Raw genomic sequence first — 23,090 nt, forward strand, 5'->3', positions numbered from 1 at the left:
TTTATCGAAGTTATCAGAGAAAGGTAAGATTTTCAAATGTTTGGCTGCTGTACACAGAAGAGACATCATTGCAGGCAGATATTTAAGTTGCTAAATTTAGGTTTTAGGTTCAAAGTTCTACAAAAGAGAAGGCTGTGATTTTGCCTGTGTGAGCAGAACAATTTCATCTCAGAACTTTCAGTTAGAAAGAGCTTGACAAATTTTAAACATATGCCTATATACAGAAGGAAAAACATAAATTTTATTTTTATGACATAAATATAAACAATAGTTGACTTAAAGGAATGTGTCCACAGGTGTCAACATTTTTAGTTTTATATTTTATTTAACATTTTCAGTGGTTTCCAATTTTTTCCAACATTTTATTTTATAACTTCATCATATTATATGATTTTACTTTGTCCCAAATACACAATTGTTAAGTTGATATTTTCCCCTTTAGTTATTTGTCAATTAAGTTAACCAAAAATATTTTGGAAAACACAATGTTCTTCAGAAAGTCACCATTAATTAAAATTATTGCAGGAATATGCAAATTCTAAGACAATTGCTAACACTCATTGTTACTGACTAAATACTTTTCATCCACCTGCTAACCATAAGGACCAGGAACTAAAACTTATGTACTGGAGGAAATTGAGGGTTGATTTTTCAGAAACTTATCAAGGGTTATGTAGCTGACACTGCAGAAGAGCTAGAAGCTCAATCCTGGAACGTTTAATTACAAAACAAGTGCACCTAACACCTGTGATTTATCTCCTCCCCATATATTATCTGGGTGACTTCTGAAACTGTTTTACCATTGTGCCACAAATGTAGCTGTGTCTATCGAAATACTCTGAAATTCATCATGTGTTTTTATTTGCACATACACTACACATATTTAAGACATAGCTACCAATTTCTAAGTTATAATACAGATTTCTATGAAACTTATTCCTGGAAATATTCAAGAGCATGATTGATCAAGTAAAGGGCACTTCTAAAGAAATAGAAAATCAATGGTTTGGCTGTTTTTCAGAAAAATATTCAAAGAAAAGGAAGTAAAGGTGAAATTGAATGTTTAGCATCATTGCTATTTCAATGCCCTGGAGGTATCTCTCTTGTGCATGATCCTAAGAAGAGCATTCTTCACTTCTTTGTTCCTGAGACTATAAATGAGTGGATTGAGCATGGGGATCACAATAGTGTAAAAAACAGAAGCCATTTGATCTTTTCCCAAGGAGTAGGACTTACTTGGTTTTAAGTAAGTGAAAATCATGGTGCCATAAAATATGGTGACTCCAAGGAGATGGGAGGCACAAGTAGAAAAGGCTTTTTGCTTTCCTGAAGTGGAATTTATTTTCAGGATAGTAGAGAGAATGGACACATAGGACATAGCTATTGTAATAAGGGACAGCATTAAGGTAGAGCCAGCAAAAATGAATACTGTGACTTCAGTGTCAAATGTGTCAGTGCAGGACAGGGCTAGGATTGGGAATGTATCACAGAAAAAGTGGTGGATTACATTGGAGTCACAATAGTGCAATCTGCTTATGCAAAGCACAGAGAAAGAGGAATCTATGAAGCCAATCATATAGGACCCAGTGACGAGGGCACAGCAGAGTCTTGTGGACATAATAAGTGGATACTGTAGAGGATTGCAGATAGCTACATAGCGGTCATAGGCCATCGAGGACAGAAGAAAACACTCAGTAGCAGCCAAGAGGATAAAAAAGTACATTTGGGCAAAGCAGCCCATGAATGAAATATATGTGTTAGACGTCAGTAAATTCTCTAAGGTTTTAGGTGTGATAACATTTGAGTAACTGAGGTCCAGAAAGGACAGGTGAGTGAGGAAAAAATACATGGGGGTGTGGAGCTGGAGATCCAGGCGGATTATCAATATCATCCCCACATTCCCCAGCACAGTAACCAGGTAAATCAGCAGAAACAGCACAAAGAGGAGCAGCTGGATCTCTGCAGCGTCTGTCAGTCCCATCAGGATGAAGTCAGGCACATTCGTGTGATTCCTTCTACTCATTGTGTCCAACTGCTCTAAGATGTTAAGAAATCAACATTCACACTTGGGAGGAATGACTTCAAAAAGCATTTTGTTTATAAGAATGATTTTGTTTTGTATACTTATTTTGATTTTTCTGGAAGTTGATAATAAGCAGTGTTTTATATTCTGTACTGAAAAAAAGCTTAGTTTTATTGTGAAGCATAGAAAATAGGACCAAGTTGATATACCAAAAGGCACATATTGCATGATTAGAATCAACTGTTGCATTTATATTATTTACTATCCACAATAAAATATTATGTCATAGTAGCTATGTTTTCCTCATCTACATTTTTATATGAGAAGGACATAGAAAGCCTAAGCATCTCAAAGTAAGAGGAAGTGTTAACTGTGCAGTTCTACCAAGATAGTTGATTCAAGCATGTCTGTTAATAATACTAGATTTATATTAATGATTAACTTCAGCAAATCTGATAAAATGATGCATATATAATAAAAATAACAGAAAATTCTTTTGATCCATAATATCCATTTTGTTTCCAATAATATTTACACTTATGAAAATTAATTTCATAAGTAGGGGACTTAAGTCAGATGAATTAAAATTATAAACACGTGTTTAAACATATATCTGCCTAACATCTCATTTAAATCAAGTATCTTCCAAAAATAGCCATTGCTTTTAGGTTTTGATTCCATCATCTCTAATTTTTTCATCCCACAAATCTCGACATTATTTACACTAAGGATTAAATAATGTGTGTGTGCATATAGATCATTCTAATAAAGTCCTCATATTATTAAAGACCTAAAACAGATTTAAAACAATACTTACTGTGAGCCAATGTTGATGAAGAAAAAAAAAATCGTTAAATCTCCTTTGCAAAGAAATTTGTCAATTTCAATTTTTTTACAAAAATAAAACGTGAAAATCATTTAAGGCACTGTGGTTTTATGCTATATATTTTTGAGCTAAATAATTCTAACATTTTTGTGCATTTATTTTATTTCTTTGTGAGATAAATAAATCAAGCTGGAAATTTTGTATGTATCTCAATCTAATGGGAGATTTTCAGGAAGTTCAGTCTCAGAAAAATACCAGGGAGCTGTGAAAATATACAGAACAGAGGCTGCCTTGCCTCTCCCCTGGATAATTTCAGGAACCACGTGGACTGGAGATTCGTGATCAAACCACACTTGGCCATCCTCAGAGGCCAAACTGCAAGGAACATTGCTTGGGTTTTTTCCAAGTAGAAAAGTCAAGGATGAAATTAAGTCATGTTGAGTTTCAAACAAAAGTTTTGCCTTTTCCTGCCTATGCCACCAAACGAAGGACAACAGCGACTCTATCTTCTTTCATAATGCTGTTTGTTTTTTTAATGGACACATTAAATCAGTTTATGGGGATTCATGTGGTGTTAATGTACACTTATAGATGGTCTAATGGTCAAATTAGGAAATTTTCAACTGAAGTGGTAGTTGGGTACTCTGTAACTGACACCATCAAGAATTAAATGATAATATTTCATAATGAAACATTTTTAGACGTAAAATGTTGTACTATCCTAGGGATAACACTTGTTCATGTGGAAAAAAAGGAATACAACAAAATTTAACAGAGGAAATGAAACTAATTCCTAATACTGTTAACATTTTTTTAACCAAATTGAGATTCCTCCCAATTATTTCATTATGTGCACAGGATGCCTATTTACATATGTAATAATAGATTAGCATATTCAGTATCTCATCATCAGTTTGTGTCTAAAATTTTATAACTTGCCACAATGTATGTTATATAAACTTTTGTTATATTGACTTGTTACAAATACTACAATTTCATCTCTTAAATATTAGGTAGGTTCCTATAACTAACTAAAGGATCGCCAGCTGATACAGATTTTGAGGCACCAAAAGAAGTAATGCAGTTGCTGACACTGTAACATAGCAGGAAATGCAGTGTCGGCATGGCACCGTTTCAGGTCCTGGCTACTCCACTTCTGATCCAGCTCTCTGCTATGGCCTGGGAAAGCAGTGCAAGATGACACAAGTGCTTGGGACCCGGCACCCATGTGGGAGACCCGGAAGAAAATCCTGGCTCATGGCTTCTGACTGGCCCAGTTCTGTTTGTTGTGGCCATTTGGGGAGTGAAGCAGCGGATGGAAGATTCTCTTCTCTCTCTCTCTCTCTCTCTCTCTCTCTCTCTCTCTCTCTCTTTCTCAGCCTCTGCCTCTCTGTAACTCCGCTTTGCAAATAAACAAATAAATATTATTAAAAAAAGAAGTAATGCAGATTTTCTATTCAAGAATGGCAACATCACTTAGTTTATTGTTGTCATTTTTCTCATTTTAAATAGAAAGCTGAGTGCAGAGAAATAAAATCATCTCTCAGACTAGTAATCATTTTGCCAACAATTCAATGGTCATAAGCTCTCACCTCCTCTATACATCCTATTAAATATTTTCGTAGGTATGATTGAGAAGAAATTTACTAACAAAGCACATTAAAATATTTTGTTGAAAATTGTTTCTCTAGAATGAAGAAGAAAGAGAATAAAGGAGCAACTTGACTAGTATACAAATGGAATCAGGGTAAAAGATACTTTTCAATATTGAGTTAAGTCACAACATTGAAATGAATGTTCATTTTGATTTAAAAGTGACTTTTTCAGAAAGTATGCACATAATGCTGACTTCCAGGGGATAATTTCTTGGCATGAACAGAAGAGATACCCCTGTGTTGATTATGTATTTGATGAACTTTTGGAAGGGCAATTATACTCAGCTAAATTTCAGTGCTACTGAAAAACGCTAGCTTGGAGATTAAAAAGCAAGTATCAATTATTTCACAATAGGTTTAACCTTTGATTGTCGGACAAGGGAGAAGTGAAGAGTGACCTTTTGTGTTAATGTCACCACTATATGCATGGCAACTGCAAAATCTTCATCACCAAGTTTTTCCACACAGTATTTCCCTATTTCAAAACCCAGTTTTTCCAGGTTTAGAGAGGTTCGTGAAGATAAGAAAATTCTTAAGCATCTACTGGGACATAACATAAATCAAAATCTGATGAGAGATTTAAATTTTGTTTCATTCTTGTGATGATACTGCATAATTACATAGCTCATTGTATCCCCTCCTAGTGCTCTCTTCCTACGTTCTTTCCCTTTCTTATCTCTCTCGCACACCTGATTTATTCTTCCTATTTATTCATCCTTAAAAACTTTTTTAACAAATTCTATTCAATTTACATGAATAATTCATTTGCCCTGATTTACTAGGTTTCTTCTTTTGCAAGCACCTGTATTAAATGTTTATGTTATTCTCTATATATTTTAATTAACAATAGAATTTAATATACACATTATTCATTTGAATGTCATTTTATTTTATTCACATTCAATGTTTTGTATTATTTTTCTAGTATATTATATAGACAGTCTGAAACAGATTTTTATTTCTTATTTGACTTCTAATAATTTAAGATTGTTTTAATTTTTAAAATTTTGGGTTAAGAGTTATTTTGTTTATTGAACACATTTAGTCTATCATTAAAGATACAAGTTTAGATGTCTGCAATCAAATTGAAACAGCTGAGTTCAATCTCCAGTGCTTGCTTCTAATGCCAGGTCTCTCCTAATGCTGATCCCAGGAAGCTATGGCAGTGACTCAAATAATAAGGTTCTTGCACCAACTTGGGGGACCTGAATTGGGCTCTGAACTCCCAACTTGAGCTTAAACCTACCTTTGCCATTGTGGGCATTCAGAAAGAGAGCCAGTGAAAGGGATCTCAATATTGTTGTGTGTACCCCTCTGTGTGTGTGTGTGTATGTGTTTCTCAAATAAAAGTTTTAAACTTCTATACTTAAATATTAATTTTAAATTGTATTGATTATTGTTAGAAAATCCAATTCTTTAAGATTTATATATTTATCAGAGTTTATGAATTTTTTATAAATGACTCAGATTCTGAGGAGGAAAATGTTAATATACAAGTGTAGTCTTATTAATTATAGTATTCACATGCTATAAGTTCTCATCAGGGAGAAAGATAAAAATACAAATATTAGTGATACATCATGTTAGAGGGTAAAATAAATGTATTATTAAAATGTAAGAGTTAACAGAGCATAGTAGATGTGGAAGGGGTGGTTCAGGAGTAGGGACATAAAGAACCAATGAGAAATTGGAAAATCAAACTAGACTTCAATGCAAAGTTGACAGTTTTTCAAAAACTTGAGGAGGGAAGAGTTAGCCCTACAAATGCATGGGAAGAAAGTGTTGCATACAGGGACAACGTCTGTGAAAAGATATTGTGCAGAGGATAGGTTGTGCAGTTTGAGAAGTAACAAAGAGGATTATATATATGTCATTCTTTGGAGATAGTAGAGGGAGTTGATTGAAGAAAGAAAAAAAAGTTAAGAATCTGCATTGGGCCAATGCTGTTGGGTAATGAGCTAAGCCTCTGCCTGCAGTGCTAAAATCCATGTCGGCACTGATTCATGTCCTGGGTGCACCTACTTCAATTCACCTCTCTGCAATGGCCTGGGAAAGCAGCGGAAGATAGCTCAAGAGCTTAGGCCCCTGCACCCACTGCCTGAGACATAGTCCCTAAGATATGGAATAATTCACCTATTATTGGGGAGATGAAGAGTGCTGGGAGATGATTCTACATTTCACAGAGAAGAGCAAAAGAGAGAATGATGGAAGACATACCAGAGAAAAATATGAGGAGTGCAAGGGAAAAGGCATAATTGGACACTTAAGCATGATTTATGACAATTAAGTATATATCTACTACTTCTTAAGATGAATGAGGAAAGTTCATTTTATTTTGCTTCTAGAGACAAACTAACAAGAAAATATTGATATATATTTCATATAACTAAAAATAAAAGACACACATAGTTAATATCAAGATAAATACAATAAGGTGTGAAAGCTATGATGTTTCACACATTCATAAAAAGGGAACATTATATTTAGAATATGCAGAATGAAAATCATTTTAGTAAAACAAGAAGAGAGAAATTAATCAGTTTCAAAGTTTGCAATGATGATGAAAAACGATCAGATTAAACAATCTTATCAGATTCTGTGATTAAAAGAAAAAGAAAAATTATGTACACTTCATAATAGGAAATGAGAATGAGGTAGACTTTAATACTTCTCCCAAATGATGCCGTATCGTGTTTTGTAAGTTCTCCATTCCAAAACTTTATAATGTAAAGTATTACATTGTAAAATTGAGTTTGCAAGAGTCAGATCTCTGTAATATTATGAGGGAAGGAAATAAAACAGATATATGTATACATTCGCACACATAGATCCATTCACACACTCCCAATATTGAAGATAGATCCATTTTGAGAGGTTTCTTTGTGGTAGTTGAGATGCAGTCTTAACTAGATGACTCTATTTAAAATCATATACATAAAATATAACTTCCTATACATTTATTTCTACACCTAATCCCTTCAGAGAAAAGTCATTTGAGAATGAATTTATATGTAAATTACTATGTGACATTTAGTTTATAAATAAGAAATATTTTGAGAAAGAACTCTAGAAAGAGAATTTCTTCACTAAATAAAGTTCATTTTGAATGGCAATATGTACATGGCTGTTGAAACACTGAAGACATAAACAAATATGAGGAACACAGTAGTATTGACTGCAATGAAAATATTTGCTCAAATATTTTGTATTAAAGCATTTGTCAGCTGTTGCCAGCGGCTGGATCAGAGATGAAGCACCCAGGACTCAAACCAGCACTTCTATGGGATGCCCGTGTCAGACAGTGGCTTAATCTGCTATTCCAAACCTCTGGTCCTCATACATTTGTTTTTGATGGGATTCAATCTCTTCCGAAACATATAACTGTCCCTTGACTCCACCAGAAAAATTACATTCGAAGGTAGCAACTAATTTTTTTCCTTTTAAGAAATAATATGTATGTGAGCTAATACGTATATGTGAATTTGAGATTCAGAATAATATTTTTCATTACTTCAGTTTCTAATTTATTCTGACCAGTTATGAAAGACATCTCATGTTTCTTATAGAGACCATGATATATTAGCAGAAAGCTGGATTCGAAGTGGAGCATCTGTGACTCAACTGAACACTCAAATATGGGATGCTGTCAGGCAAGTTGCATCACAGTGCCAGCCCCTCTAAACTGTGTTTATGTTCTACTGAAATCAAAGTTTTAAAATTGGTAAAGAAAGCTTGGTCAAGGCTTCTTGTATTGTTGTTCCTTAACATTAAGAAAAGCAATCATTCTTAGAGACAAGAAGTGAGCATAGGAATAAGAGTGATTGCATTTACACCTAAAACTATGGTTAATAAAGCTTTCAACAAATTCATCTAGAATCATTACCCCAATAACCTACATGAAAATTCCACTAGGGGCAGATGTGTGGTCCAGCAATTAAGACGCCAACACACACTGATAAAATACTATTTGAATGAAAACAGTCCATCCAGCAACTGTTTCAAAAGCTTAAAAAAGAACAATTTGAAAATTAAATGATATAATTTAAAATAACCTTAAAATAAGACTAAAAACTATAGTTCCAATTCTAGAATACATAAAGACAATCTTTTTGTAAAGAAAATTTTCGCACTTTGTATGACTAAAGTTTATTGGATTCCACAACATTCAAATTCACTTTCAATTATTTGCTATATAATTTTTCTCTATTAAAATGATAAAACAAAAATGCCAACCTTTTCATTCTAGATTTAGTTTAAAATATTAAAAATCTATGGGAACACAAAAAAGGGAAATATTTCTAACCACACAAAATTTAATAATGTGACAATTTATTGATGCCTCTGACACATTACAGAAAGGTGGAATTTTAAAAGTGTCCCAACTGCACCCAAAGGAGGCATCACTGTGTACAGATATTTAACTCAAAAAATTTACATCTCAGGTCCAAAACTGTAAAACTAACATCCAGAATTTGCCCAAGTACTAAGAACACATTAATCTCCCAATTTTCAAACAGAGAATATCAAATTTTAAACATGTAAGTAGATAACGAAAGATGAAAAAGAGTATATAGAGAATGAAATATTTTTTGTGCAAAATATACACATTCAAAATGATAGATCTAGAAAAAGATGTACAAAGCAGTCAATAATATTAATTTTCTATTTCCTTTTAAATTTTAATATATTTTCCAATTTTTCCCTAACATTAGCATATGCCATTTTTCTATAAGTATTTCACTACTTGCTTTGTTCTAATTCTAAAATTAATTGTCAATTGTTTTTCTTTATACTTGTCCACCAATAAAATTAACCAAAATTAATCTGTAAAGTACATTTTTCTTCAGAAAAGGCATTTTGCATTACAATATTTCAAACATCAGACTTTTAAGGCAATCAGCATCTACTATTACTGTCTTGAATACTAGACAGTTACTCTTTAATCATATGGAACTGAAATTACAATTTATCTCATATAATTATGGAAATTGAGGCTTAAATTTCTTTGACTTACTAAAGGTTATAGAGCTAACATTGTAGAAGACCTTGAATCTAAATACTGGAACTCTTGACTACAAAACAAACATTCAAGGCCGTAGTAGGTTAATCCTCCACCTGCTGTGCCAGCATCCAATGTGGGCACCAGTTCTAGTCCCGGTGGCTCCACTTCCACCACAGTCCAGCTTTCTGCTATGGCCTGGGAAAGCAGTAGAAGATGGCCCAAGCCCTTGGGTCCCTGCACCCTCATGGGAGATCAGGAAGAAGTGCCTGGCTCCTGGCTTCGGACCACCAGATCGGTGCAGCGCCAGCCGTGGCAGCCATTTGGGGAATGAACCAAAGGAAGGAAGACCTTTCTATCTGTCTCTCCCTCTCACTGTCTGTAACTCTAACTCTCAAATAAAATAAATAAAATCTTAATGCAGACAACAAAAAAATGAAGCATTCCTAACCACTCTGATTTAATTCTTCTCCTTATATTAAAAGATGATTTCTGAAACTTTTATTGCACTGAAATTTTAAGAGTTTTATATAATGAAATTCTCCAAAATTGGCATATGCATGAGTATTTTTGTGGTATTATTTTAAAAGTGATAATCTTGATTTTATTTTTACACATCAGCTGCCCTTAACCACATATAAATTTATCCTTATAATATATATTTATATATATTATTTTAAGTTAAAATTTGGATTTCTTACAATGTTTCCTGATATTTGGTCAACAAAAGATAACTTCAAAAGAAGTACAAATTAAAAGGTTCAGGTTCAAATGTTTTCATCATGACCAAGGAAATACATGACAAAAATAAAAATCAAAGTATAGATGAGTTTGAATGTTTAGCCTCACAGCCGTCTTAATTACCTAAAGGTGTCTCCTCTCTGCATTATTCTAAGAAGAGCATTTTTCACTTCTTTGTTTCTAAGACTGTAAATGAGTGGATTGAGCATGGGGTTCACAATAGTATAAAAAACAGAAGCCACTTGGTCCTTTCCCAATGAGTAGGATTTTCTTGGTTTTAAATAAGTGAAAATCATAGTGCCAAAAAATAGGGTGACTCCCATGAGATGCGAGGCACAAGTAGAGAAGGCTTTTTGCTTTCCTGAAGTGGAATGAATTTTCAGAATAGAAGAGACAATGAAGACATAAGACATAGCTATTGTGATAAGGGACAGCATTAAAGTAGAGCCTGCAATAATGAATATCATGACTTCAGTGTCATATGTGTCAGTGCAGGACAGGGCTAGGATTGGGGATGTATCACAGAAAAAGTGATAGATTACATTGGAATCACAGAAGTGCAATTTACTCATGCCAAGCATATTGATAGAGGAATCCATAAATCCAATCATATAGCACCCTGTGATGAGGGCACGGCAGAGTCTTGTGGACATAATAAGTGGATACTGTAGAGGATTGCAGATAGCTACATAGCGGTCATAGGCCATCGAGGACAGAAGAAAACACTCAGCAGTACCCAGGAAGACAAAGAAGTACATCTGGGTGAAGCAGCCCTTGAATGAAATATACCTGATGGAGCTTAGTAAGTTCTCTAAGGTTTTGGGTGTGATGACATGTGAGTAACCGAGGTCGAGAAATGACAGGTGAGTGAGGAAAAAATACATGGGGGTGTGAAGATGGAGATCCAGGCGGATTATCAATATCATCCCCACATTCCCCAGCACAGTAACCAGGTAAATCAGCAGAAACAGCACAAAGAGGAGCAGCTGGATCTCTTCAGAGTCTGTCAATCCCATAAGGATGAAGTCAGGCACATTCGTGTTGTTCCTTCTATTCATAGTATCCATCTGCTTCAAGCTGTTGAGAAATCAAAATTGGCTTTATGTGTAAGAATGACTTTTTGCATCATTAGCTCAAGTTTTCTAGAAATTTTCAGTGAAGGGTTTTACAATACATACTGGAAAATATAAATTTTATTGTAAAATACAGATATAGGTACAACTTGATACTTGGATATTATAGATGATACATATTGCATAAATAAAATGAAATTTTCCCTGTTTGAAATGCTATCTATTATTAGCACATTTAATACACATGAAAATATTATATCATTGTTATTGCAAAACGCTTTACCTTCATTCTTGAGAAAAAGAGCACAGAAAGTAAAGCTTATTCAGTGTTAGAACTAATTGTCCACTCTAGTTCTACCATGATAGGCTGAGTCCAGAAAGCCTGTTAATAATACTAGATTACTAATTATTTACAGCAAATTTTCTAAAAATTCTAGATATATAATAAACAAGAACAGAAAACAGAAAAATTTTTGATGTATTATGTGTATCACATATTATCTTTTTTCTATCTATACTTATAAAATTCTTCATTTGTAGACTTCAGTTGGATTGATTAAAATTCTAGATAATATATTAGTATTGATTCCCAGAAGACATTATGTTTTTACAACCTTGGCTCATTCAAAATAAAATTTCTTCCAAATATTTTCAAAATATTGTTTGCTTGTGGACCTTGATTTCTTCAGCCCCATATTTCTGGTTCCGGAAATCCTCCTATTACCTACAGAAAGAGCTAAATTATATATATGTGCACGCATATTTTTCTGCTAAAGACCTAATTTTTGTTAACTTGAACAAAGAATACCAGTTTTCAGATACTTACTGTAAACCAAAGATGGTGAAAGACTTTCTTTTAATCTTATCTGCCTAGGAACTAGTAGATTTTATTTTATTTTTTGCAAATAAAATATGAAGACCATTTAATGAGTTGAAAATTTATTCTATATAATGTTTTCTCTTGAGATAATTTTTACATTTTTCTGCACTCATTTTGCTTAATTTTGAGATAAAATAAATCGGCTCTGAAGTTTTGTAAGTGTCCTGGGGAAATGGAAACTTTAAAAGGAAAATATTTCACAAGAAAAATACTGGGGAACAACTGTGACTATATACAGAGAAGAGGATCTCTTACCTCTTCCCAGGATAATTTCAGGAACCTCGTGTACCGGGTGTTGTTGATCATGCATTTGGTCATCCTCAGAGGCCCAATTCTAAGGCAGAGTGCTTGGCATTTTTCCAAGGACCAAAGGGAATGATTAAAGGAAACTATACTTGGTTTTGAGCAAATGTTTGTCCTTTCCTGTAATAACCCCCAAATGAAGAGCAACTGATGAATTGGTTTTCTTTTCTGATTTTTGTACCTGTTTTTTAATTGACACACAATAGTTAAATCAAGTTAGAGGTACATTTGGTGGTTGTACATGAATATTTTATGTAATTTTCAAATAAGGAAATTTTCAATTAGGGTGGTTGAAAAGTAAATTACACAGAAATAATTCTCTACCCTGACTATAGCCATCAAGAACTGTAATGACATCATTTCATAATGAAACATTTTTAGACTAAAAAATGTGATACTATCATAAGAATAATGCTTGTTCAATATGAAAAAAATACAATGAAACAAAGTATAAAATGATAAAAATTACAAATTGATACTAATGTTTCTTTAAAATTTTTAATTTCTACTAATCATTTCATTTTGTGTACACAATGCTAATTTGTATGTATAATTTATATATATTTAGTATCTTCATTTTAAGTCTAACATGCTGTATTTATATAATCTTATATATACCTCACACTTTTGTCTATTACATATTAGCTAGCATTCCATAGCTAAGTCAAATAAATATTCACCAGCTGATAGAAATTTTGAGGCATTAAAAGGAGTAATAGATTTTCTATTCCAGTATGGCAACGTCACCAAGTTCATATTCCTTTTTTTTTTTTTTTTTAAACAGGCAGAGTTAGACAGTGAGAGAGAGAGAGAGAGACAGAGAAAGGTCTTCCTTCCATTGGTTCACCACGCAAATGGCCACTACAGCTGGCACGCTGCACTGATCTGAAGCCAGGAGCCAGGTGCTTCCCCCTGGTCTCCCATGCGGGTCCAGGGCCCAAGGACTTGGGCCATCCTCCACTGCCCTGCAGGGCCAGAGCAGAGAACTGGACTGGAAGAGGAGCAACCAGGACAGAATTGTTGCCCAACCGGGACTAGAACCCTGAGTGCTGGTGCTGAAGGCAGAGGATTAGCCTAATGAGCTGCAGTGCCGGCCCAAGTTCATATTTTTTGTAGTATTTGTGCCATACATTTTCCTGTCTTGGTGGAGATTTTTTTTTTTTTGAAAAATTTAACTATGAAAATGACATTTAAATATTTTGACAATTTTTTTAAAACAAGGAAACTGGCAATGTGCATAAAAAGAATTAGAGTGAAATAGTCTTATAAATCTTGTTTCAGTCATGACATTAAAGTCAATTTCCATGTAGATTTAAAAGTGACTTTTTCAGAAAGTGGGCCATAATGCAAAGTTGCAGCAGATAATTGGTTGGCGTGAGCAAAAGAGATATTTTTGTATTTATTTATTTATTTATTTTTATTATTAAACTTTTATTTAATGAATATAAATTTCCAAAGTACAGCTTATGGGTTACAATGGCTTCCCCCCTCCCAAAACTTCCCTCCCACCCACAACCCTCCCCTTTCCCACTCCCTCTCCCCTTCCAATCACATCAAGATTCATTTTCAATTCTCTTTATATACAGAAGATCAGTTTAGTATATATTAGGTAAAGATTTCAACAGTTTGCCCCCATATAGCAACACAAAGTGAAAAAAAAATACTGTTGGAGTACTAGTTATAGCATTATTTAAGAGTGTACAGCACATTAAAGACAGAGATCCTACATAATATTTTTTTAAAAAATTAATTAATTTTCTATGTCATTTCCAATTTAACACCAGTTTTTTTTTTCATTTCCAATTATCTTTATATACAGAAGATCGATTCAGTATATAATTAGTAAAGATCTCATCAGTTTGTACCCACGCAGAAACACAAAGCGTAAAAATACTGTTTCAGTACTAGTTATAGCATCACTTCACATTAGACAACACATTAAGGACAGATCCCACATGGGATGTAAGTACACAGTGACTTCTGTTGCTGACTTAACAATTTGACACTCCTGTTCATGGCGTCAGTAATCTCCCTAGGCTCTAGTCATGAGTTGCCAGGGCTATGGAAGCCATTAGAGTTCGCTGACTTTGATCTTATTCCGATAGGGTCATAGTCAAAGTGGAAGTTCTCTCCTCCCTTCAGAGAAAGGTACCTCCTTCTTTGATGGCCCGTTCTTTCCACTGGGATCTCACTCGCAGAGATCTTTCATTTTGGGATACACAGTAGACTCATAGAATGGCAGATGTCCTAAACAACACTCTGGCCTCAGAATCAGCCCTTAAGGCATTTGGATCTGGCTGAAGAGCCTATGAGGGTATTGTAGGCATGGAAAGCCAAGATACCATGGAAAAGAAAAAAAAAAATGAAGAAGAAGAAGACCTAAATGAAAGATCTCTGTGAGTGAGATCCCAGTGGAAAGAATGGGGCCATCAAAGAAGGAGGTACCTTTCTCTGAAGGGAGGAGAGAACTTCCACTATTTTTGTATTTATTTTATCTTTGTTGAACATTTGGAATGGCAGTTCTACTCACCTAAATTTTAGTGGCACTGAGATAGGCTAATCAGGAGATTAAAAAGCATCAAAATATTTCACTGTAGGTTTAACCTTTGATTTTAATCCTCATAAGAGGATGAGGATGACTTTCTATCGCAAGGCCAGCTTATGTGCATGGCACTGCAAAATCACCATCAACAAGGTTTTTTTTTTTTTGTTTGTTTGTTTTTTAATTTTTTGCAGTACTTTCCCAATATTGACATCCAGTTTTGAAACCCAGTTTATCCAAGTTTAGAGCTATCCACTATGATGTGGCAATACTTATACATCTACTTATTCATTGCAGAAGCTGAAGTCTGACCAGAGATTTAAAAATTTGCATCCAAGTGATGACATTCTGTAATTACCTAATTCATTATATCCCCTCCTTGTGTGCTCCTCCTCACTTCCCTCCATCTCATACCTGATCATTCTTATTATGGTATTGTTTGGATCATTTAACAATATAATAACTCTACTCTTTTAATTACTAAAGTGTAGTTTTTAAGATGAATGTATTTATGTGGAAATCAGGGTTACACAGAGAGAGGGAGAGACAGAGAAAGGGGAAGAGAAAGCTTGCATCCACTGGTTTAGTCCCCACATGATTGCAACAGCCAGGTGAGTGCCAGGCTGAGGTCAGGAGCCAGGAACTCCATCCAGGTCTCCCACATGGGTGTCAGGGGTCCAAGCACTTGGGCAATTTTCCTTTGATTTTTTCCAGGTACATTAGCAGATACCTGGATCTGAAGTGGAGCAGCTGGGACTCTAACCTGTGCCCATTTGGGATGCTGGTGTCATAGGCCATTGGTTCACCCTCCAATGGCTGCTGTGGCCGGCGAACCGCGCTGATCCGAAGCCAGGAGCCAGTTGCTTCTCCTGGTCTTCCATGGGGTGCAGGGCTCAAGCACTTGGGCCATCCTCTACTGCACTCCCTGGCCACAGCAGAGAGCTGGCCTGGAAGAGGGGCAACCGGGACAGAATCCGGCGCCGGACCTGGACTAGAACCCGATGTGCCAGCGCCGCAGGTGGAAGATTAGCCTATTGAGCCACAGTGCTGGCTAATTAAGGATCTTTATAGATGGGAACAACTGCTGCAGGGAGAGAGAGACAGAGACAGAGAGAGAGAGCGCAAGAGCACTAAGTGGAAACGTTAGAACTTTCTCCCTTAAAGAATGTTAAGGGAAGTCCTTCGTGATAGGATCACATTGAAATAAAGAAGTAGAAAACACTTGAAACACCTGGAGTCAGTAGGGTTCAGACAAGTGGAAAAACCAACAACGATGTTCTAAAAGGTGGATTCCTTTATTCCTTTATTCTAATGTAGCTAACCAACTTATTGCTATAAAAACTGTGTAAACTGTCCCCGTCCACCTCTTGATTGCTCCTGGTCCTCTGCTCTGCGCCAGGCCAGCCAGGCTCTGCTGGGAAAGGAAGGGAGTGGGAAGAAAAGTGAGCAGTCCCCAAGCCTCAGGAGCGCCCCCTCCCTTCCGCCTGCCCCGTCCCCCTGTTGAGCCATGAGCATTGGCTGGGGACTGAGAGGAGTCGCAGCTGTTGGCATGAAACCTCCTTCTCCCGGACCTGGGAGGCGGGGACCAGCAGATAATCCTACCCTTTCCGAGCCGTCGCTGCGCCGAGGCTCAGCCAGCTCTGATTTTATAAAAAGGAATTAAAATCTCCAAAAAAAAAAAGCCCATCAGGTTGGTGTTGTGGCACCACATCACACTTCAGAGCTCCATTTCAAGTTCTGTCTACTCTGCTTCCGATCAAGCTAGTGTCCATGAGCCCATGAAAGCAGCAGAATGCTGCCCCAGTACTTGGCCCCTGCCGCCCATGTGAGAGAGCAGGATGGAATTTCTTGGCTTTTGGACTTGGTTTGTTCCAGCTCCAGCTGTTGAGGCTACTTAGGGAGTGAACTGCCAGATGGAAGACATTCTGCCATCGCTCCCTCCCTGTCTGTAACTCTGATTTTCAAATAAATAAATACATGAATTTTAATGGTCATGGAAAAATGGCATTAAATAGTACGTTTATTTGATACAAAATTTGAAGAATTAACGAATATTCACAATAAACATAATACATGAAATTTTTAAAACCTTCTCATACATGTCATTTCAAATTATTTTCATTCATTTATGAAATTCAGTTTGGAGTGGATTGTTGATCTTTAAATATGAGCTTGATATATACATACAAGTAAATAATATTAAATCAAAAGTCAATATCTTTAAATTTACATTTATTTCATTAACTAATGTGTTTATTCAAACACTCCTAAAATATTTTTTGGAATAAAACACATTATGCAAAGTAATCTTTAGAAATTTTCCTATAGAAAAGGTATAGTAAAAGGGATGTAAGCAATTATAAATTAAAAAAATACAAATGATTAACAGGAACATTATTAGGGCAGCACATACTCAACAGACTCAATGCAAACTCAGAACCTTCATGTTGAAGCCTGATGCATCAAAGCTAATTTAAATTACCATTTCACCTATATATAGTAAATTTTGAAATAATCACAGACCATTAAAATATGTAATATAATGTTAATTGTTTTGACAAACATAAAATTTTACAAAACTATATTTGCAGCAATACTGTCATTTTTCCATTCAATTATTGTTTATAGCCATTGTCTATATTCTCAAAAAACTAGGGTCTTTTTGCTTTTAACCGGTTACATTTCTTATTCTGTGAAGTATTAAGCCTTTTACTGTAATGTAAATTAAAAATATGTTATCTCAAGCCGGCGCCGTGGCTCACTAGGCTAATCCTCTGCCTGCAGCGCCGGCACCGCGGGTCTAGGCCTGGTTGGAGTGCTGGATTCTGTTCCAGTTGTTCTTCTTCCAGTCCAGCTCTCTACTGTGGCCCAGGAGGACAGTGGAGGATGGCCCAAGTGCTTGGGCCCTACACCCACATGGGAGACCAGGAGGAAGCACCTGGCTCCTGGCTTCGGATAGGTGCAGCGCACCAGCCGCAACATGCCAGCTGTAGTGGCCACTTGGGGGGTGAACCAACAGAAAAAGGAAGACTTTTCTCTCTGTCTCTCTCTCACTATCTAACTCTGCCTGTCCAAATATATATATATATATATATATATATATATATATATATATATATAATCTCAAAAGCTATAAAGAAAAGGAGAAGGAAGGGGATTGGGAGGAAGAAAGAGTGAAGGAGGGAATATCATTATGTTCTTAGAAATGCACCTTGGCTGGCGCCGCGGCTCAACAGGCTAATCCTCCGTTATGTGGCGCTGGCACACCAGATTCTAGTCCCGGTCGGGGCGCCGGATCCTGTCCTGGTTGACCCTCTTCCAGTTCAGCTCTCTGCTGTGGCCAGGGAGTGCAGTGGAGGACAGCCCAAGTTCTTGGGCCCTGCACCCCATGGGAGACCAGGATAAGCACCTGGCTCCTGCCATCGGATCGGCGCGGTGCGCCGGCCGCAGCGCGCCTACCGCGGCGGCCATTGAAGGGTGAACCAACGGCAAAAGGAAGACCTTTCTCTGTCTGTCTCTCTCTCTCACTGTCCACTCTGCCTGTTAAAAAAAAAAAAAAAAGAAAAGAAAAAAAAAAAGGAAATGCACCTAAAATACATTTAATCTATTAAAAACTAATTAAATTTTTTTAAAAAAATTTAAAGTTACTTTAAATAGAGTGTCTTTTCTCATCAAATGTGAAAAAATAAAATATTTGTAAGTTCTCACACATGATGTCACTACTGGAGACGTAGTACCAAAGACTGTTTACTAAGACATCTGCGATAGGAGAGACCTACAGCACATGGGGAGGGAGACAGAGAAGATGACCAAAGAAAAGGCAGGGCTCACTCTGAAAAGAGTACAGTATTCAGCGAGAAGGTGCAGAGAAGGACTAGAAGAGAGAATGACAGGAGGCATAGCAGATAAGCACAAGGAGTGCATTGGGAAAAGTATATATGGACACATAAGCATCATTTTAGGTAAAAAAATAAAAAAGAACACATACTCCCATTTATATGATGAATTAGAAAAAGTACAGTTTATTTTGTTTCTAGAGATAGGATAACAAGAAAGCACTGATCATTAAAAACAATTACATGCACGGTTTCATTAATGATATAGTAACAATTTTAATATTTGAAATTAAATATTAAATATTCAATACAATGAAAAATAAAAATGTAATTAGAATCAAAAAATATAATAACATACAAAAACAAGGTGTTACACACATTCATAAAATACATTAGTGAAAATCATTTATTCAAGATTTATATTTATTTGAAAGGAAGACTTACAAGGACAGGTAAAGACAGACAGAAAGAGATGTTCTAACCCTTGGTTCATTCCCCAAATAGCCACAAGGCTTAAAGATGGTCCAGGTTGAAGCCAGAAGCCAGGAACTCCATCTAGGTCTTCCACATAGTTGGGAAGGGTCCATGGACTTGGGCCATCTTCCGTTGGCTTCCCAGGCACATTAGCAGAGGGCCTGATCAGCAGCACCTGGGACTAGATCTGATGTCCCAGTATTGCATGTGGTATTGCAGGCAGTGCCTTAACCTGCTGATCCACATCACTGGCCCCAAAATGATTTTTGTAAAAAAGAAGAAAGGAAAATTAATCATTTCATAATTCTCAACATTGCTGATGGAAAAAATTCAGAGCCATCAATTTTAATCAGACACTGATATAAAAGGAAAAATGAAAACTTGATATAGGCTTAATAGAAGCAAGTGAGTGATGAGTTAGACCTGAATATCTCCCCCAAATGGTGCAATAGTAGATTTCACAAATTGTGTTTTTAACTGTTTAAAATGTAAAATATGATAATATAAAATTGGTAGAAAGTTTCAGATCTCTGAATATAGTCACAGAAGAAAATACTACAATATACATTTGCACACAAAGACCCAATCTCATTCTCACAGATTGAAAATAATTCTCAATGAGAGAGTATTCTTTGTATTGTATGAGATCAAACTAATAACTACTTGACTGTACTTAAAATACACAAAATACAACTTTCTGCATATTATTTCAATATCCTAATCATTCAGAAAAAGATCATTTGAGAAAGAATGCATATGTAAATTACTAGGACACACTTAATTTATAAATAAGATATTTTGAGTAAGAATTCTCAAAATAGATTTTTTTCACAAAGTTTATTTTGATTGATTATATGTACATGATGATCCATATATCAAGGGCATATACAAATATTAGTGAGACAGAGTTCTTAATCTTAATGAAAATATTCACTTACGTATTTCATAATGATTCTTTTTCTAGATATTTTGAGGAACATAAATACTGATAAGGAAAATCCTATGTCAGAAAGATTAAAATTTAAGTGGTCAGTGTTGGGACATATAATGTGTATAGGAGCCGCTGCTCTATTTCTAATACAGTTCCTTCCCAAGCCCCATAGGAAAGCAGTGGATAATGGGCCAAGTGCTTAGGCACCTTGTCACCCATGTGGGAGATGGAGTTCTTCTTTCTGCTACTCTTGGGATCACAGAACACTTTTTCTTGGCTGCCGTGGCTTATGATTACTATGTAGCCATGTAGCCATCTGTAGTCCACTTCTGCACTTAATAAGTATGTCACACAGGGTCTATGCTCCTCTGATCACTGCCTGATATGTTGGCTGCATTTGTGTACTACTGTACACAGTAGCCACATTTAGCCTGTTCTTCTGTGGATCCAATGAAATTAGGCTGCCTTCTGTGATATCCCTCCACTACTTGCCATTTCCTGTTCTGAACCCACATAAACTAGACTCCCTCTTTTCTTTTGTGGCCTTTATTGAGATAGTCGCTTTACTGATTGTCTTGATCTCCTGTGGTTATATGTGGGGTATTTTTTTTTTTTTTGACATGCAGAGTGGACAGTGAAAGAGAGAGAGAGAGAGAGAGTCTTCCTTTTGCCGTTGGTTCACCCTCCAATGGCTGCCACTGTGGCCGGCGCACTGCGCTGATTCAAAGGCAGGAGCCAGGTGCTTCTCCTGGTCTCCCATGTGGGTGCAGGGCCCAAGTACTTGGGCCATCCTCCACTGCCTTCCCTGGCCACAGCAGAGAGCTGGCCTGGAAGAGGGGCAACCAGGACAGAATCCAGTGCCCCGACCAGGACTAGAACCCGGTGTGCCGGAGCCGCAAGGCAGAGGATTAGCCTATTGATCCTCGGCGCCGGCATATGTGGGCTTTTCTAAGGGTGCATATTTCTAAAGGGAGATAAAGGTCTTCTCTGCATGTGTCTGTCACTTAATGGGAGAGTCCAGTTACCATAGGATGGATCATCTTCATGTATGTGAGACCAATTTCCAACTACGCCTTGGAGGATGATGATGAAAATGTTGATATTTTATACGATTGTAATTCCCATGCTGATTTCCAATCATCTACAGTTTGAAGAACAAAGATGTAAATATGTAATGAATAAAATGTTTGAAAGAAATTGGTTCATAAATGCAGTAATGTTTTAGAGTTGAGTAAAACTGAAAACAACGTTGGTGCTCATTCAATATGTGCATGGTGATAATATAGTAGAAAAGAAATATTTATTTTATTTCATATGAAGTTTATCCCAAAAATGTTACCAAATAAAATTTTAATCAGGTCTAAAATCTAGTCTTTTAAAAGTATCAATATTTTGTATTATTTATGTGGCTATTTCTATGTTATAACTGATATATATTAAAATTATTTGATATATATCTATTGTAATTTTTGGATTATTGGATTTTCAGTGGGTACATTAAAAAAATAAAAGAGCTCCTATGGATTCCATGGCTCAGTATTTCCTCAGAGTATTTATATTGTCTCTTTCACTCCTTACAGAGCAAATGTTCTGTTCTGAAATTCCTCTTTTGTCAAATGTTATCTCAATTACTCAAATGACTCACACACACAGAGCATTGCAATCATGTGCATCTGACTTTTTACCTTTTGTTTCAAAACCAAAGAACTTCTTGGAATGTGTAAAACTTTCCTTGCCTTTGCCTAATCACAGAAACTCATAAAGTCATTCTGATACTTCAATTAATAAATTGACATTAGTCATTATTCTATATTTATTTAGTAATCAACAAACAAAAAATGAAAATGTAAAATAACATACAAGTGGCTATAACCACTTCACGATTTTAAAAGCTAGATTATTTAAGGCCAAGATTCTTGCTCCTATGATACTAGAGCCTTGTCTGTGGCTAGTGCTGTCTTTGCTATCTGTGCAAAGAGGTCTTTCACTTATCATTTGAAAGAGTTTACATGCTATAAACAAGGCCCAAAAAACAGAAATAATAACACTTCACTTAAACTTATGTTTCTTTCTGCTTTATTTTACTTTTCTAATTACTTTTCCTCCAGTATTTGTTTCCACAAATAGTTATGAAAAGAAGACGCTTAACTCTTTTTGACGGAACTTTGTCTCTTCCCCAAAATGTGACTGCCCTGTGACTGTAGCAGAAAAAAGTATATTCAAATAGGAGCAACAAAAATATTTCTTTTTTAAAAAGATTTTATTTATTTATGAGAGGTGTAGTTACAGAAAGAAAAAAGGAGAGACAGAGAGAAATATATTCTATTCATTGTCTCACTATCCAAATCTCTGCAACAACTGGAGATGGTCCAATACAAAGCCAGGAGCCAGAAGTGTCTTCCAGGTCTTTCACATAGGTGCAGGGGCCCAAGCATTTATACCATCCACCACTGCCCACCTGGGCCATAAGCAGAGAGCTGGATCAGAAGAGGAGCACCTGAGACATGAACCAATGCCCATATGCGATGCTGGTATCACAGGCAGAGGCTTAGCCTGCTATGCCACAGTGCTGGCTCCAACACATTTATTTCTAAGAGGTAATATGTGTGTAAGCTAATATGGACGTAGACCACTAAGATTCATAATCCAGTTTTTCAGTGCTTCAGCTTCTAATTGTTCTGATCATTGTGGAGAGCTTGTGCTTCTCTGTTGGAACAAGTATATATTTGACATCATTACTGGTATAAAAGGGCCCCTAAAAAAGTAAGGCAGTCAAAATTTAGAGACACAACACTGACTAATTTAAA

The 23,090-nt window shown here is 35.9% G+C and overlaps 2 protein-coding genes across 2 annotated transcripts; both read right to left on the reverse strand.

Moving 5' to 3' along the window:
* Positions 1-1,075: 1,075 nt before the first annotated feature.
* Positions 1,076-2,023, reverse strand: LOC133764269 (olfactory receptor 8H1-like). Its single transcript, XM_062197941.1, has one exon. The coding sequence runs from the start codon at positions 2,021-2,023 to the stop codon at positions 1,076-1,078; it is 948 nt and encodes a 315-aa protein (XP_062053925.1).
* An 8,340-nt stretch (positions 2,024-10,363) lies between these two features.
* Positions 10,364-11,302, reverse strand: LOC133763646 (olfactory receptor 8H1-like). Its single transcript, XM_062197442.1, has one exon. It carries the CDS (start codon positions 11,300-11,302, stop codon positions 10,364-10,366), a length of 939 nt encoding a protein of 312 aa, XP_062053426.1.
* Between the last annotated feature and the right edge of the window lie 11,788 nt (positions 11,303-23,090).

Source organism: Lepus europaeus, chromosome 7, assembly GCF_033115175.1.
Source record: "Lepus europaeus isolate LE1 chromosome 7, mLepTim1.pri, whole genome shotgun sequence".
Taxonomy (NCBI): Eukaryota; Metazoa; Chordata; class Mammalia; order Lagomorpha; family Leporidae; genus Lepus; species Lepus europaeus.

What these genes read in the sequence shown, in the direction of transcription:
- LOC133764269 (XM_062197941.1), bottom strand. Translation starts at nt 2,023, where the DNA reads ATGAGTAGAAGGAATCACACGAATGTGCCTGACTTCATCCTGATGGGA.
- LOC133763646 (XM_062197442.1), bottom strand. Translation starts at nt 11,302, where the DNA reads ATGAATAGAAGGAACAACACGAATGTGCCTGACTTCATCCTTATGGGA.